This window comes from Kogia breviceps, chromosome 11, assembly GCF_026419965.1.
Source record: "Kogia breviceps isolate mKogBre1 chromosome 11, mKogBre1 haplotype 1, whole genome shotgun sequence".
In the NCBI taxonomy this organism is placed as follows: Eukaryota; Metazoa; Chordata; class Mammalia; order Artiodactyla; family Physeteridae; genus Kogia; species Kogia breviceps.
Window position 1 is genome coordinate 8,197,988 of NC_081320.1, and position 18,489 is coordinate 8,216,476.

Sequence of the window (18,489 nt, forward strand, 5' to 3'; positions counted from 1 at the left end):
AGGACTTCCCTGGTGGCGCAGTGGTTAAGAATCCGCCTGCCAGTGCAGGGGACACGGGTTCAAGCCCTGGTCCGGGAAGATCCCGCCTGCCGCGGAGCAACTAAGCCCGCGAGCCACGACTACTGAGCCCGTGCTCTAGAGCCCACGAGCCACAACTACGGAGCCCACGTGCCACAACTACTGAAGCCCGTGCACCTAGAGCCCGTGCTCCGTAGCAAGAGAAGCCACCGCAGTGAGAAGCCCACGCACCGCAATGAAGAGTAGCCCCCGCTCGCCGCAACTAGAGAAAGCCCGCGCGCAGCAACGAAGACCCAACACAGCCAAAAATAAATAAATCAAATAAATTTATAAAAAAAAATAAAAAAAAATAAAACATACACATATAGGGGGATAAAGCAGCTCATTGCATTATTGTTCCCATTTTTCTCTAAGTTCAAAATTTTTTTCCAAGATAAAAAAATTAAAACAAAAGAGCTGTATTAAAACAGTAGGATCTGGCTGCACTGTTTTCCTTCATGCAGCTTCTGTGTTGCATCTGCGATCAACCCCGCTCGACGGCGGGGAGCAGGGGTGACTCTTAGGCAGACGGGAGACATACTCTGCAGCGCCCGGGCCTCCTCTCGGGCTGCTCCCCGCCTCAGGAGCAGTGAAGCAGGCCCTGGGCCGAGATGGGTCACCCTTAGCCCTCTGGAGCCCAGACCGTAGCAAACCGTGACCCAGGCAGCCACAACCAGAGAGGGACCAGCTAGTCTAACTTTCTCAAGGCGGAAGGGGAGGGGAGCCCGTGCTCAGCAGGGGCACGGCTGGCGTGTCGGGCACGCTGTCTCGTGACGTCCTCGCACAGGAACCCCGGGACACAGACGGGCGAACCGAGCCCAGGCCGCGCAGCAGGCAGGCGGCGGACGCCGGGTGTGCGGCCAGGCCCGCCTGATGCCGGTGCTCCACCCACCCCGTCCACGAGCCTTCCCGATGGGAAGGGGCGGATGACAGGGGGCCTCACCTGGCCGCGTCCTCCTCCAGCAGGAGCTTCACGAACTGCCGGGGCACGTGCAGGGACAGCATGCTCTCCGCCATCTGCTCCAGGATCCGCAGGTGGTTGCCCTCGGTGGTCGGGAACCGGTACATGCGGCAGATGGCACCGCCGAACACTGAGGCGGGAGGGGGACAGGCCGCGGTGAGCAGGCGCGGGCCGCCCGGCCCCCGGCCCTTCTTCCCGTTCATCTCCAGGGAGTCAAAACACTTACACCCCCACCCACGCAGCGACCGAGCCCGAACGCCCCTGCCCCGTGACATGCGGTCTCATCCTCCCAGACCGTGTCGCGGGCTCTGAGGTGCTAGGACTGGGGCGGGGAGGCTGCCGGTCACCGAGCCCGACGCCATCGAGACAGAGCAAAAGGAAGCAGGAGCCCCCTCCCCGGAGGGTCACGAGGTCCCGACATGCTGCCACAAAGGGACGGCACGCCGATGTGCAGAGAGAGGCGACAATGGGCGTGCACAGCCGTGACAATCAGCGGCTGGGGAAGCAGACCACGAACCCGCGTGGACACTCCCGAGTGGCAAGAGTACCAACCGAGGAAGCCGTTTACCCGATTTCAGTAACGTGTCTTTTCGCAAAGAAGCGTATTTGGATCGGATTCCCAAGGCCTCGGTCAAGCTCTCGTCAACGGGCAGAACCATCTAAAAACATGCACAGAAAAGCATGAGAAAACTGTGACTCAGACTCCAGAGCACATCATGTCATAAAAGAACCCTTGAAACTAACATCCACCATCAACTCTACGAGAAACGCACAGCCCCAGACAAGTGAGGCCCCCCCCCCCCCAGGACACTGAACATACTCCGCCCACACAATTTTCTAGAAATGCACAACTTTCAACCAAGCCGCTGCCCCTTGTCTTTGAGTGTTTCGATGTGTAGGATGAAAGGGCAGTGGTCGATGAGGCCCAGGAGTATTTCCACAGCTGACGCTTCAGGTTTATTTGGGGTAAAATGAGAGATCTCTGTATTTTACAATGACTATTTACCAGCGTTCGGGCTCTGAAATTAGAACTGTTGTTTGAGAGTGTCTGGGTGAGCGGCTGTGCATCAGAGAGGGTGACACGGGGTGGGGGGCCCAGGCGTGAGATGGAGCCCAGGCGGCTGCGAGGCAGAGGAGCGTCTGGGAGAGGAAGATCGTAACCAGCCCTCAGGGTGACCCGGGTCTCACTCCACACCCCCGAGCCGCCTCTGCCCTCCCGACTGACTGCAGCTCGCACCCTGGAGAGGGGCCAGCGTGGCCTGGAGCAGGGGCAGGGGACCGCTTCCCTCTACTCGGAGAAGTGCCTGGGGGGACCGCCTCCCCCTCCGCACAGCTCACAGGCAAAGTGCGTCGGGACAGGCCTCAACTCCCCGCGGAGAGGAGCGAAGTGGCGTGCTCACCCTCCCGTTGACGGTGTCCAGAGACCGGGCCACGGGGGGCCGCTGGTCTGACTTCTCCTCCATCTGCCAGCCCATCACGGTGATGTTGCCCACGCGGTCGCTCTCCGCAGACCTGCAACCGGCAACGCGCTTCGGTAAACGGCGCCGTGACTGTGCTTCGTTTTCTGCTTCAACACAAAGCTCAGCTTCCTGGATGGTCAAGGGGTCCTGGGGGTGCCAGGATGGGGCCAGCTGGTCGGTCAGGCAGCAGTCACCGTGTGCACAGGCTCCGGGGGAGGCAGGCGAGGGGACGGGGGCACAGAAGAGGGCTGTGTCTGAGAGGGGACGATGCCCCAGAGATGGGTGGCGTGCCCGGTGAAGCGGAGGTCGGGGGTAGCCAACGCCCGCACGGGAGGCTGGCGCCCATCAGCCCTGGGCTGGCCCCGCCCCGGAGAGTGATGCGGACACACCCTGGAATCGGGACTGGAGAGTACCTCCTTCTGGCACTAGACCCCTTTTCTGCCCATTCCCACCCCACCCTCAAGCTCTGATTAGCCTCAAGGCCTAGGCTGGGACCCTACGTAAGCTGAGGTCACCCAGGATTTCCCAAAGCCTCCGAATCCTTCATGGTATAGCTGACACCACTCTAGCCCTGGTCCGCTTTACTGCTAAGACCCCTCAGGGTGGCTGCTGGCTGCCTGGGCCCATCTGATTCATCCAGGGAAGACCCAGTGAATCCTTGATTCATTGAGACATACCCTGAAGCCTCTGGCTTTTTTATCTAAGCTGTGGGGCTTAGCCAGGTTCTAAATTTTTATGTGGTCACATGCATCCACTGACCATTTCCTCTGTGACTCACTCTCACGGTTCTCGTGCCTGGAAAAGTCCCTCCCCAGGCTCTCTGTCCGACGGTCATCTCTAGCTCCTTTTAAAAAGGATGATGGGGGGCTTCCCTGGTGGCGCAGTGGTTGAGAGTCCGCCTGCCGATGCAGGAGACACGGGTTCGTGCCCTGGTCCGGGAAGATCCCACATGCCGCGGAGCAACTAAGCCCGTGAGCCATGGCCGCTAGGCCTGCGCGTCCGGAGCCTGTGCTCCGCAACGGGAGAGGCCACAACAGTGAGAGGCCCGCATACCGCAAAAAAAAAAAAAAAAAAAAAAGGATGATGGGGCTTCCCTGGTGGCGCAGTGGTTAAGAATCCGCCTGCCAGTGCAGGGGACACGGGTTCGAGCCGTGGCCTGGGAAGATGCCACATGCCGCGGAGCAACTGAGCCCGTGCGTTACAACTACTGAGCCTGTGCTCTAGAACCTGCAAGCCACAACTACTGAGCCCGTGCGCCACAACTACTGAAGCCCACGCGCCTAGAGCCTGTGCTCCTCAACAAGAGAAGCCACCGCGATGAGAAGCCCGCTCGCTGCAACCAGAGGAAAGCCCGTGCTCAGCAACGAAGACCCAACGCAGCCAAAAATTAAAAAATAAAAAGTGCAGGCTCTGGAATCAGACGGCCTGGATTTGTACGTGGGCTCTGATAGTTCTTAGCTGGATAACACTGAGCAAGTTAATTAACCTCTCTGGGCCTCAGGTTCCTCATCCCTAACATGACCTAATATCTCCTCCTAGGGCTGTAGTATTAGATGAGGTCATAGAGGAGAGCACACAGTGAGAGCTTAATAAATGACTATAAAATGTACATGTATAAAAATTAAAACAAATAATAATAAATAAATAAAAAGGATGATGCCCATGTCTTACATTTAACCCTAATCCAACTAGATTCAGCTCTGGCATAGGACGTACCTGGGCGTTTTTCTCTAACGGCCCCTCCCCCACGCGGCCCCGCTTTTTCTCCCCGAGACCCCTTCCTCGTCCTGAGTCAAGCTCTCCACACACACAGCAGGGTGCGCCCTGCCCAACGCCTTCAACTCCGTCATCTCCGTATCTTCAAAATGTCACACTACTAGCAGGGAATTCGTCTTCTGTGTCAAAATCTCCTTTGCTATTTGGGACTACTTCCCCAATTTTTACATTATCTTGAAAAAAAAAAAAAACAAAACAAAACACTATGTATGTCAGGGTGGGAAAATTGCCCCTAAAATGAATCTGGGAAGGACTGACACCTTGACACAGTGGGGTCCCCCCCGCACCTCCCTCCCCACATTGCTTCCTTCCACAAGTATTTACTGAGCAGCAGGCACTGTTCTAGGTCTTGGGATACAAGCAAAACCATGGAACATCCCTGCCCTCTGGGAGATCACGCCCCATTAGGGAGGGGACAGATAACAGAAAAATATATTTGGTATTATTAGATGTATACCTAGGTTTTCCCTTGGGTCTGCACACTTCCTGTGAACACTGCACATTTGCATTCCGTGACAGGCCCTCTGACAGGCTTTTTTTCTCCCTCCTCAACGACAACCAAGTCCCCACCCAGAGACCGGCCTCTGGGGACATGGTGCTCTCTCAGTACAGGAAGTAGGGCCTTTCCCCATCTGTCCCTGGACCTCATAATTCCAGATCCTTGCGAAGGGACAAAATTAAATACCAACCTTAGTGTTAAATACAACCTATGACGCCTGTCCTGGAGCAGATCTTTGACGACAAATGTTCCAGAGCCCAGCAAGTACATCTGAGGAAGAGCGGGAGACAGCATTAGTGCACCTGCTTTGCCTCTGCTCCAACTGCCAGGCCCTGGGGAGTCCAGCTGGCGGGTTCTCTCAACACATCTGACCTCATCTCAGTAGCCCAATTGGGGAGGCTCACAAAGACATTCCCAAAGACAAATACAATTGGACATTAATTTGTGAGCCAGAAGTGAGGTCAATCTTGTGTTCCCCTCTCACACGATTACATAACTTTGAAAAAAGGGAAGGATATCCCACGAACCACAACATGGTACTTAACTGTTCCCTGAGATCTATCCTTGACATCATACACGGAGAGCTTGATCTGTGTCATCTGATTGATGAGAGAGTCTTGAAAGAAGGCAATACTGCTTAGAAATATAGGATCATTGGTTCCCTAGAACAGAAGAAAAAAAAAAAAAGAATCGGAATACAGAGTTGGATTTTTCTGAACTGTTTGCTTCTGAAATACATAAACATTCTCATTAGGAGAAACTAACGTTCTTACCAACTAGGATCAACACAAATGCGAATGGGGCTTACGTGGATGCATACAACCAAAACACTGTTTTCCAAAAAGGACAAAGTGTTCTGGGCCCAGATACAACAAAGAGACCACCACACAAGCTGGGCCCAAGGGCTCATTCTAAGGGTTCTTCGCTCAGCAGGAAGGATTTTCTAAAATGTCCACATGTTGAATGTCCACATGTATTCTTAGTCTTACAACTTCAGATGAGTTATGTATTTGGATCTACTACCGTGGGTTATTCCTTTAAGATGTACAAAGGCAGATGGAAGAGGATATGAATGGCCAGAGTTGGTTATTTCTAGAATCCTGGGTTTTGAATAATTACGGTCCGGCTTTCTTAGGGCTATCCTTTTCTGAGGACTAGCTGCTAGTGTCTCAATCGTGGGTAGCTACTTCCTGGCAGCCCGGTCTTGCCCCGCAAAGTGCCACTACATCAGACTCTCTTCCTCAGGCAGTGGTTAGCGATCTCAGCCAAACAGTTAGTGGTTCCTGTGTGTACCTGCAGCTCCAGCTCCCATGTCTCAGCGCCTGCTGGACAGTGCCCGCCCCAGGTGTCCTGCTGGGGCCACAGCCCCACCCAAACTGTCTCTCTATCCTCTGGTTCAGACCCTCTCTGACTCTCTGTCCAAGGAGGCTGCAGACGCGGGCACCTGCTTTGGCGCCTCCTTCTCCTTTGCTCTCAACCACCCAGCGTCGATGCACCCCCGCCAGTGCCACCTCCAGAGCCTCCCTCTCATGCCCCCTTCTTTCCACTCCTCCCTGCTGCCCGCCAGTCAGGCTCCACAGCGCTGCCACTCCCCCAGCGACCTCTGACTCAGGGCCTCCCTGAAACACACCTGCGGACAAGCCTGCCCCGGCCCGGCTAGACCCCCCGCTTCCCTGCGCTCCTGCTGGGCCTTCCGCAAACACTGAACAGGATCAAGTTACTGTCCCAACCCACACAATGAGCCGGATGGGACCTCGTCCTCCGGTACCGTCCTCGTCTCTCTGCTCTAACAGAGACCACACTCTGCTCTATCTGCATGAGCCACGTTCATTTCCGCCTCCTCACCCACAGGACGGTAGACTCCTTGAGGGCAGGGATGGGGCCTCAAGGGTCTTTGTATCATCCACGGCACCCAGCACTAGGCTTCATACATAGGCAGTGCTCGGCACACGCTGAGAAAACAGAATTGTTGGCTTGAACCTGGAAATGCATTTCTAAGAGAATGAAAACGTGTCTGTCTTCCAAAATGTGAAACTGGGGAAGAAGGGGAAATGCAGTTTGTTTGGAGGAGATTGCCAGGGAGGAGATACTTCGCCTAGAGGCTCACGTCACCAACAAAATCCAACAGGAGCTCACACCAGCCAACTCCTACACTTAGTTTCATAACTTACATGATGTGCTCAATTATCTAAAGAAATTTTGTAAGATTCCCCAGGCGAACGTATGTCATTTCATTTAATGTAAAAAGTAAACACGTAACACACATCTCCAAAGAATATAACAATAAAAGTAACGGTACGCCTAGTAAGAGGGTTGGTTAAGAGTTAACACTCCAAACTCTGGTTAAGGAGCACAACTGTCCAAAAGTAGCAGCCAGCTGGAGGTGACAAGGAAGAATGGGGTCTTACCTCTTAAAAGGCAATCAACCTTAGAGGACCACTGTTCAAAAACAGCCTGCCAATAGACCACCAACGATAACTGTAACGGATACAGCAAATATAAATGCCACCCAGATGAGTAAGTGCGATGAAAGATACCAAGGTACTGAAAAGCCGTGGAAGAACAGCGACGGTCCACGGGAATGCAGCTGCAGCTACAGGGGCTCAGGCCACTGAACAGCCCTCCCATCGGGATCAGAAACACTGTCGCGGAGCCGCCGGAGGCCAGGGGCCAGCAGCACCCACCTCAATGATCTCCGTCTGCGCGTGCTTCGTCCAGAACGCCTGGGGTGGCGTGGTCACACTCACGGCTACAAAGCTGTTTGGTTTTCGATCTAGCGATGGCGTATGCAGCTCACTGCAAGCTACAGAATTAAGACGATAGAAATAAAATAAAAATAAAATAGAAATGAATCTTTAAAATCAGGCTCTAGTTAGTCCTCTGTTCCAAATGCACCCAAAGAAAGAGAAGTAAATGACACTCAAAGGGATGAGATGATCCCACTGTCAGTTGTCACAGGGAGGTGATTTTTCAGATTAGAAGCAATCCCTTCTCGTTCCTCCCTGCCTTCCCCAGCCCCCAGGACAGCAATGCAGGCACTGCCAACGGAAGGCTCTCCAGGTCCACGGAATGGATGACATAGGAAGGGTCTGATCCATAAAGTCTGACCGTAGTAACAATTGGAGCTAAGCAGCCACAGAGCTGATGAAATCAAGACCCAGCTACACACACCCGCATCCTGGACTTCTGCAGCCTTACTTAGCTTATGGTGTCCCCAGATCTGTGGGTGACGTATGTTGGAAGCAAATTAAAATTCTATGGCAAAATAAACATAGCTTTTTTTTAAAAAGGAAGTCATTGCTCATTTATTCTCCTTATAAGACTTATATCAAATGTAAGATTACCAAAACATGTGACTTTTCAGAACTAAAGGTGCCCTGTAGAACAGTTGCAGTTAGAAAATGTACTAAGCATTTTGAAAGACTCAGATAACTCTATCATAGACGGTACCCACAGGAAAAATGATCATACGTCTCTGAATCTAACATGCTATCTATTGTAAAATGCATTGAGAGGAAAAAAAGGCCCACTGCCATTAGTCTATGATATGCCACGGATTGTAAGACACTTTCTGATTAAAGATATACTAAAAGATGAAAAAATATCCACCTTGTAACTGATGGAACATATGGTAAATCATTTCAACACGCATAAAAAGAACTGGCTCTTCTGGAGGGGCACTGAACATGCCCCACGGTGTTGCAAGCCTTTGGTTAATTCCCAGAGTTCGGAAACAATTGATTTTTTTAAAAAATTTTATAATTTTTATTTTTTATACAATTTCTAAAGGTTACTTTCCATTTACACTTATTACAAAATATTGGCTATATTTCCCATGTTGTACTATACACCCTTGAGCCTATCTTACACCCAGTGGTTTGTACCTCCTACTCCCCCCACCCCTGTATTGCCCCTTCCAGCTCTCCCTACTGGTAACCACCAGTTTGTTCTCTATATCTGTAAGCCTACTTCTTTTTTGTTATATTCACTAGTTTGTTGTATTTTTTAGATCCCACATATAAGTGATATCCTACAGTATTTGTCTTTCTCTGTCTGACTTATTTCACTTAGTATAATGCCCTCCAAGTCCATCCATGTTGCTGCAAAGGACAAAAATTTCATCCTTTTTTATGGCTGAGTAATATTCCATTGTATCTGGATATACCACATCTTCTTTATCCATTCATCTGTTGATGGGTACTCAGGTTGTTTCAATATCTTGACAATTGAAACAACTGATTTTGACCATTGTTTCATTGCCTTTATGAAGGAGAGGATTTTTAGAGGTCTTTATTCCTGCCTCTCATCATTCTCATTGATTTTTAAAATGCTCACTGGTGATTTAAAATTCAGAAACTGATTTTTACTTCTGAAAATTAATTTACTTCTGAAAATTAATCTCTTTGTATTATCTTCTCATACATCTTCATGGATTTTCATTACTTATTGGAATATAATAAAACACAAAGACCTTAGGTTTTCAGTTCAATGAGTTTCGACAATCATCTACACCCATGTAACCCTCATCAAAACAAGATACCCTTTCCCATCAGACGAGAAAGCTCCCCCCATACTTCCCAGTCAATTCCCCTACCTCTGAAACCACTTTCTGATTTTTATCACTTTTGTCCATTCTTGAATTTCACATAAACGGAACATTTTTAAGATTCCTCTGTATTGTTTATATACCAATAATTCATTCTTCTTTTTAAAAACTGATGAATTATATTCCATTGTATGAATGTACCAACATTTACTTATCAGTCACGCTGTTAACAGACATTCGGATTGTTTCCAGTTTGGAACTATTATAAATAAAGGTGCTATAAACATTCTTACATCTTCTTGTGAACATGTTTTCTTTCCTTTGCCTAAGTACCTAGGGGTGGAATTTCTAGCTTATAGTAGAGGATACACTTAGCTTTGTAAGAAGCTGACAGTGTGAGTTCCAGTTGCTCATAATGGTAAGCATCTTTTCACCATGTGTTTATTGTTCATCGCTATAACTTCTGTTATCAAGAGTCTGCTCAAGTCTTTTGTTCATTTTTAAATTGAGTTGATTTTTTTTTAAACTGCTGATCTGTAAGCATTTTATTCTGGATCTGTCCTTTGTCAGGTATATGTGTTGTGAATATTTTTTTTCCCAGTCTGTGGTTTATTTATTCATTTGCTTAAAGATTTCTACAGTTTTTGATTTTTTGACTTTAGATTTTTAATTTTAGAAAACGGCAGGCAGAAAAATGTCCCTCCCTCTAAAAAGTATCCATATTCTAATCCCGGGAACCTGTGAATATATTATAATAATAGGCAAAAAAAGACTTCATAGATGTGATTAAGCTCATGGACTCTTGACATGGAAAGATTATTCTGGATTATCTGGGTGTGCTTAATCTAATCACATGAGCTCTTAAAAGTACAAGTGGAAGGTGGAAGGGTGAGTTAGAAAGATGTGACAATTTAAAAAAAGACAGGAGAGATTCTAAGCATGAAAGGCACTCAACCTGCCATTGCTGGCTTCGAAGATGGAGGAAGGGGCCACAGCCACAGAATGTGAGTGGCCCTTATAAGTTGAGAACAGGCCTCAACCCGGTAGCTAGCAAAGCAATGGGGACCTCAGTCCTAAAACCACAAGTAACTCATTCTGCCAACAACTTGAATGAACAAGGAAACACATTCTCCCCTAGAGCCCCCAGAAAGGACCGCATCCATGCTGAAGCTTTCATTTTGGTGTTATAAGATTCTAAGCAGAGACCCAGCTGAGCCCTCTAGGTTTCTGACCTAAGGGAACTGTAAGATAATAAATTTGCATTGTTTTAAGGTGCTCTGTTATGGTCATTTGTTATGGCAGCAACAGCAAACTAAAACACAGAGTTAGTACTTTCTGTCAAGAAAGCTCTGCCTCAACCCTCAGGTTGTGGTTGTGAGTTATTTATTTTCTTCCAGAAGCTTTAAGGTTTTATTATTTTCTAAAAATTCTATTCTATTTCTTCTACTACGTCTGCCTCAACAGAAATCAGGGATTTGACTGTTCCATTTGCTCTCCCTCCTTTAAGCTACCCCCATCGGCGACCCTGGTCTGGTCTCTCTTGGCCCGCCCTCTCATCGCACGAGGTGAGAACATCCCAGTCTCTCAAGCGCAAGTGAAGGCAGGTAGGTTGAGACACAGCAGGTGGCCCGAGGCTGGAAAGACTGATTATCAGCTTAAGGGCTGATGGGCCAACTGCCACCCTCAGAACACATCTCCCCATGGGTGACATTCTCTCCTGGCCTCGTCCCCACCCAGCCTGTCTAAATCTCACGCAAGGTTTAATTCCTAGCTCAGTTCCATGGCTTCCACGGAGCTTTCTCTCTGCAGCCCACGGTCACATCTCTTTCTGTTTATCACTTAAACAACACTCCTCTAGCATATTTCCATAGGAACCATTAATCTCTGATATGTGGGTCTTGTCTCTCCAACCAGAGCATTTGTAGTCCCAGCTGAATGAATGCTATTGACGTAAACCGGTAAAACATATTTCGAGTGCATCTCATTTGACTCAGCAGTTCTATATCCAAGAGTTTATCCTAGGGAAATAATCAGCAAAATATATGAAAGATCCATGTACAAGTACGTTAACTGTGCTGGTGTGTTTATAACGGCAAATTGGAAAGACCTAAATGTCCAGCCATACAAGAGATTCTATGTAGACATCTAAAATGAGAAGGTGGCAGATCCACGTTTATTAAAATGAAAAGATGCCGGTGATATTTCGCTACGTGAAAAAAAAAAATCATGTTAAGAACACTAGGATGACATTTTTGGAAATAATTCCATCACTTCCACAACTAAAAATCATCAAAAATTTCTGCATAGCCCTGTGTAGGTGTAAAAAATATCCGGAAGGATATGTACCAAAATGCCAACTGTGATTCTCTCTCTCTGATAGGGTTTACATTTTCTCTATTAAAGGTTTTTAAATGAGTACTTTTTAATTTTAAACTTCTATTTTTAAGATAAAATATTTGACCATTCAATTATCTTCCTACTCCTTTTTTTTTTTTTTTCTTTGGTACGCGGGCCTCTCACTGCTGTGGCCTCTCCCGTTGCGGAGCACAGGCTCCGGACGCGCAGGCTCAGCGGCCATGGCTCATGGGCCCAGCCGCTCCGCGGCATGTGGGATCTTCCCGGACCGGGGCACGAACCCGTGTCCCCTGCATCGGCAGGCGGACTCTCAACCACTGCACCACCAGGGAAGCCCTCTTTTTTTTTTTTTTTAATTGTGGCAAAATTCATTTAACACAAAATTCACCCTCACTTTTTCAAGCTGTTTCTTCCTCCATCTGTCTAATTAATATGACTACATTACCGTGCTTGACTTGCCAGATTCAGAAATGTCCTGATTTCTAGATTTCTATTATAGCGGTGAAGATTTTTAACTTAATTATATCAACTCTCATTCTCTCTCTAAACTCAGTTTAGCTCAACTTTTTTGTTCCATCCATGTTCTGCATTATTAAAGCTAAGCAAATACTATTACAGGATTTCTTTTACTTCTCTCCTGTGTTGGACTCTGTTGCCTGGATCTTCTTTTTTCTCAGTTTATTCCCTCTTTTCGGTGGAGCACATCCTCCACTAACTTCCAGAGAAAGGATGTGGGGAAGGTAAATTTACTTGAGACTCTGCATCATGAAACAAATGTCTTCCTACCTTCACACTGATCGATAATCTGGTTGAGCAGAGAACTGCAGGTTGGAGATATTTCTCCACTCATATTAAAGATGTGGCCCCACTGTCTTCAAGCTTCCAATGTCCCCAAGAATCTCCAGGCCAGTTCCATCCCCTGGAGAGGACCAGTTGGTTTTTTCCTCTCTGGAAGTTTTTAGGATCTTCATTTTATTCCCAGTGCTCTGAAATTTCACCATGACGTGCCTTGTTATGCGCTCTGTGGTTCTGAGAGATGCCTGTATTATTTCTTGTTAATTTCCTCCCTTACATTCTTTCTTATTTTCTCTTCTAAATGTTGAGCCTCCTGAATTTGCTAAGTTTCCATTCCTCTCCCATTTTCTAGTTTGCTCTTAAAATTTTACTTTCTGGGATAATTCCTCAAATATCTTCCAAGCTTTATTGAATTTTAAAATACTCTGTTACATTTTAAATTTCTCAGACTGTACATGTTCTTCAGTTGTTGTTTTTCTTCATAGTTTCCTGGGTTTTTTATGGATACACCATCTTCTCTTGAGGATACACATTATAATTTCTTTGATGTTTTCTTCTTTCTTCAACGTCTCTGTTTCTTCCCAGTTCTATTTTTTTCTGTCTTTCATGCGGTGGGCCTTCCACAAAGGTCTAGTGATCTATGCTTTCATTTTGGTTTAAATCACCTCTGAGGTATAATTTGTGTGCAGAACGCACCCATTCTAAGTACAGCACTCAGTGAGTTTTGACCAGCATACACACCCACAGGCCCACCACCACTGTCCAGACACAGAGCACCCCCATCACCCCAAAGGGCTCCTGTGCTCCTTCCCAGTCAGTCCACACACCCACTCCCAGATAACCATCAGCCTGTTTCCTCTCACTACAGATTCATCCTTCTGAGTTTCACAGAAATGGAATGACACACCACACGGCCCTTATTACGGCTTCTCTCACTCTGCGCGGTGCTTCTGGGATGCACCCGCGGCGTGTGTGTACCAGTGACTGGTCCTTTTCCCTGCTGAGCGGCTGTCTGTGGTACGCATGTAACATAGTTAATCTTCCTGCTGATGGACGTTGTTTCCAGTGCTGGATGTTACAAACAAAGCTGCAATCAACATGCATGCACCAATCTCTGCGGACACAAATCAAAGTCCATTTGTTTCTAAGCATGCGGTATCAGGAGGCTGCGGTGTATGGTGGGCTCTGCGGGCTCCGTGACAGTGAATGGGTGGCCGGCCGGCCTATTGTGACTGGGTTGCAGGCCAGCATCTCTGCGTCTCTTTGTGGGCCGGGGGGGGGCGGTGGCGAGTGGGTGGTTTACCTTCTCCAGAGAGAGCCTCCGGCCTGGAGAAATAAGCCCAACAGAATTCGGACGAGAGGAAGAAGGGTAGGGAGGGCGAGGTGGGCGCGTGCCCCTCGGCAGACTTCCACGGACACGGGGAGAGGGACGCTGAAGAGCGTCGGGCCTTGGAGCAGAAGCTTCTGCGATGAGCCACACTGCCGGAGCCCGGAGCCAGTGCAGCCCACGGGCAGGGGTGGGCACACTGTCTCACCTGATGCTCGGGAGAGGGACAGCACCGGGGGGGGGGGGGGTCAGCTCCTCCACGCACGGAGCAGGGATCCAAGGGCTGGAGGGCTAAACGCAACCCCACAGGGCCTTGCGGCCACGCGCGCACAACGCTGGCCCTAAGCCCCGTTTCCTCACCCGTCCCTGGCCCTCCCAGGGGGTAGGAGAGGGGAGGGGAGGCTGTCTTTGCAGCTCTGGGTGGGCTTACCTCCCGCCCCCCCCCACTGCCTGCCGGCAGGGAGGAGACTGCTGAGGAGACATGAGTGAGCCCCCCGCTGGCAGGCAGGCAGGCAGCCCACCCCCCCGAGGTTCCCTCCCACCCACAGGAGGTTCACAACAGCCTCGAGCTTCATCTCCTCAGAAGCACTGGAGCAGCAGTGGGGCAGAAGCAAGGTCTCTGAGATAGACTCCTGCCAGTCGCGGAGTGCTTGTTTTTGTTTTTAAGCAACGTATATTTTAAGACAAGAAAATTTAGAAGACACCTACCTAAGCTGAATTCCAAAATGGGCTCATCTGGATCTTGTATACTTCCTGGATAAAAAAGAAATGACAGAAAAAAAAATCACCCTTAATAAACTCTTCCCTGCTTTCAGATTTGATGCAAAAAATTCAACACACTGGTGGCAATCATTTCATAATATGTATAAATTAAACCATCAAGCTGTATATCTTAACCTTATAGTGACATATGTCAATTACTTCCCAATAAAACTGGGAAGAAAAACCCAATGCTCTGCTTCCTTTTCCCTCACACACTGTTAGATGAGATGATTTCTTTGTTTTCTAAACATTTTATTTTGAGATTCCTAAGAAGTCTCTGACCCCGAGGACCAAACCCCCTCCCTCCCACTCGGGTCTGTACACTCACAACACAAAGGGCTTTTATTATGGTCTGGGCACTTGCCAGACAGGCACCGTGGACATTCCCACGTTACCTATCGGCAAATGAGTCCTGGAGGTGCCCACGCAAACTGGAAAACTGATGGCGGGCAGGTTCCAGTGGAAGCAATTCCCAGGAAGAGGGCTGACTTCCCCCTATTCCAGCGCAAGCACAGGGATGCCAGGCCTGGCCCTCCCAGGGCTGCCACAGTGTGGGACCCGCGGGCAGGCCCGCTGAGGCTCACCTGTCAGAGAGAGGCCAAGCAGGTCGGCTGCCACGTCGATGGTGGAAGCCCGCTGCATCGCACGGGCCCTGGTGCCATGGCGAGGACTGTGCTCTCTTGCTGTCATGATGTCATTGGTGACAATGTGCTTCCTGTTCCTGGGTCAGACCGTGCCTGATTCCCCGGGAAGCGCTGTCACCAATCCCTAGTCCCCTATGGTGGCAGTAGTCCTGAGAAATAAAAACAAACACTGTTTTTTAAAAAAAAAAAAAAAAAAAACGAACAACAACAACAAAAAAAACAGGGATGGTGACGAAGAGACACTGTGCTCTCATGGAGAGGGCACGTGACCTACATGGACAAGACGCGGCAAAGCCAGGGTCCTCTGGCAGATGGGGAGCCAGGACGGAGAGTCCAATGAGCTAGGCCCCGCCTAGTCACTTCCTCTGTACTCACACACACACACCAGCACGGTCCGTCTGTGGGATCCCGTAAAGCAATCATGTTCTCTTCAACAGAGACGTGCCACGTTAAATGATGGCTTAGATCTAATCATAAACTATGGCCCTTGATATTTTCTGGCTTGCTTTATTATGGTTTTCCACTGGAAAGTCTCAGAGACTCTTTACAAACATATATCAGCTCACTACCATCTCTATTAGAAAGATAAGAGATGCAAGGAGAGGCCTGCTGCCCACTGACCAGGACAGCCCAGCAGAACAGTGGAGACCAAAGGCATGTCTCCAACCTTGCTCTCACCCTCCCAGGGGTACAGGAACTTGACGTGTGTCGGACTCAGGCTTTCTTTCCCACAAAACGCGACAATCTACGCCTCAGTGGATGGTGCTGTGCTGTGGATATGGAGGTCTCTGGGCAAAGGGCCACTGCAGGCTGAGCCACACAGATGCTGCGGCCCAGCACAGAATGCACTTTCTGCTCTGAGAAGTGGGTTATCCAGCAAGGAGGGAGTTTCACATATTCTTCTAACCCTATATGCTACAATCCCTGCTGTCTCCGGAAGGAACCAACCTCTAGGAGTTAAGATAGTTAGACTAATAACCCCTCTCAAAGGTCCCCACATATCCAGATGCCCCTGTCTTCTCAAAGTGCATCAATGCCTTTGCACGTGAAGGGCCTGTGTCCCCACTCTTGGGTTAATTCACACAGCAACTAACTTACTGGACATGTTCGTTCTTGGACCAGTAGAGACACGTGGCATTTCTTCACAGAAGCACATCCAAATCCATCATCTAAAAATAGAAAATTATAAACTTAACAAGCTAGTCAGACGTGAAGTTCTCGAGAATGCTTATTATAATGTACTGATATGTTACAATTTTAACGCCTAGAAATGTGGGGAAGCCAAGAGCTACTACAGGTTCCTTTGAGCTTCACACCCCAATCTAACCTTTTGGCCCCAAACCAAAGGTTTTGCACAAAGCCCCAAAGAATGAGAAACGGAAAGTGTCCATTCCTATCCCCCGTCCTGGGGTGATCCAGGGGAAGCGGGGACAGCCCTAAAGGGCCTGCTGGGCAGCTGGGATGTGGTTCAGGGAAAGGAGGAGAGAGAGAGCCCGAGGCCCAGGCTGCCTGCTCACAAATGTCAGGCCCTGGGAGAACCTGGGTGCCTCTGAGGCTCTGCTTTTTGGTGTCTAAGATGAAGGTGGTTGTACCCACCTCACGGGGCTGCAGTGAGAAGCAAATGTGCAAGGACGGGAGCGGGCTCTGCAAACCCCACCTCGCTGCCAGCCCGTCGCCCCCGCGGATCAGAACACCCAGGCTCCGACTGGCTCCAGCACTGCTGGGGGCCGTAGGGCAGACCGCAGGGCCCAGGGCGAGAGCATCTGAAACGTCCAGAGTCCGTGGTGGAGACGACAGGAGGGTCAGCGCGCACAGCCCTCGGACAAACCCGACATTCCCTGCAGGCTGTGCTCCCCCCCCCCCCTCCCACTGGGGCAGCCGGGGGCCCTGGGCACCTCAGCAGAGAGGGCAGTAGCCTGGCCGGGGAGGCCCCGAAGAAGTAACCAAGGGGAAGACTCACCAGTTTGCTGACATCAAAAGGCACACAAGTCAAGACTACGCAATGACAGTGGAACAGACTGGGAAAGTACCTGCAGTACTAACATCTGTGTTTTACAGCAATGCTTACACAACTTGACAGAAAAAACCACCCACTAAAAATGCAAGTGGCAAAAGGTATGAATTCATAAAAGAGGGATACGTGTAGAAAATACTTTGGAAAAGTGACCAAACTCAATCATAATGAGGAAAGCAATGCTAAGTACACCTTTAGTTACCTAAAGCAGGCGTCCAAAAGAGGTTTGTTTGCTCTTCTAATGAGAATGTGCTTTGCTGGCGGACCTAGGGGAAACTCTATAGGGCTCTCCTATACTGTTGATAACATTTTAGAGAGGTTCGAACATTTCAGAAACCAATTTGATACTATTTATCAAAATCCGTAAACACTAACAGAATTCTGGCCAGTGGTCCAGAGATGCTAATTGTAGCATTGCTTGTAATGACGAACACTGGAACCAATCTAAAGGCCCCGCTACAGAGAAGTGCATTCTGGAACGTCTATAAGAAACACCACCATAGGGCTGCTAAAGTGATCACAAGAAAGGCAACACACATAAGAAGTCCTTCAACCTCATTAGCCATCAGGACAATGCTAACTGTAACCATGAGATACGTCTGCATACCCATTAGAATAGCTAAAATGAAAAAGACAGACAGGACCACATGCTAGCAAAGACGTGGACAGAATAAATGGGGTCCTGATACACTGCTAGTGGAGTGCAGCCATGCTGGAAAACTGGCAGTACCTCTACCCACACTGAACGTGACCCGGTAGGTAACTCAGAGAGCAACTGCTACCAGAAACGCACACTTAGGGTCACCAACAAAAAAAAAAAAAAAAAAGCTGCAAAGAGCCCTTAAAGCTGGGAATTCCCTGGCGGAATTCCAGTGGTTAGGACTTGGTACTTTCACTGCCAGGGCCCGGGTTCAATCTCTGGCTGGGGAACTAAGATCCTGCGAGCCGCACGGTGCGACCAAATAAAAAAATAAATCTAAAAAACAAAAAGCAAAAATACCCAACACTTAAAGCAGTAACATTTATAATATTCAAAAACTAGAAACAATCCAAGTGTCCATCAACAGTAGAATGGACAAAACAACACAGATGGCTCTTAGGAACAATGTCAAGGGGGAAACCCAGACCCACGAGAGCATGTTCTAGGCAATTCCACCCCTATGAAGTTTGGACACTGGCCAAACGAGTCTGTGGTGTCAGAAGTCAGGACAGTGGTGTCTCTGAGGGGCAGGACTGACCGGGGAGGGTGGGAGGAGGCTTGTGGGCTCTGGTGTGTGTTGTCTCCTCATGTGG

The 18,489-nt window shown here is 49.0% G+C and overlaps 1 protein-coding gene across 12 annotated transcripts in view; it reads right to left on the reverse strand.

Moving 5' to 3' along the window:
- The window catches only part of INPP4A (inositol polyphosphate-4-phosphatase type I A), a 131,001-nt gene that overhangs the window by 39,694 nt on the left and 72,818 nt on the right, over positions 1-18,489 (reverse strand). For all 12 annotated transcript variants that reach the window (XM_059078468.2, XM_067007146.1, XM_059078467.2 and 9 more), the window contains 9 exons: positions 16,281-16,351; positions 15,123-15,331; positions 14,485-14,529; positions 7,438-7,556; positions 5,299-5,415; positions 4,944-5,023; positions 2,419-2,530; positions 1,587-1,677; positions 1,001-1,148 (listed from right to left, as the gene is read on the reverse strand). In XM_059078468.2, the coding sequence (XP_058934451.1) occupies positions 1,001-1,148; positions 1,587-1,677; positions 2,419-2,530; positions 4,944-5,023; positions 5,299-5,415; positions 7,438-7,556; positions 14,485-14,529; positions 15,123-15,228 (818 nt within the window). In that variant the 5' untranslated portion in view covers positions 15,229-15,331; positions 16,281-16,351. The remainder of the gene's footprint in view (positions 1-1,000; positions 1,149-1,586; positions 1,678-2,418; positions 2,531-4,943; positions 5,024-5,298; positions 5,416-7,437; positions 7,557-14,484; positions 14,530-15,122; positions 15,332-16,280; positions 16,352-18,489) is intronic.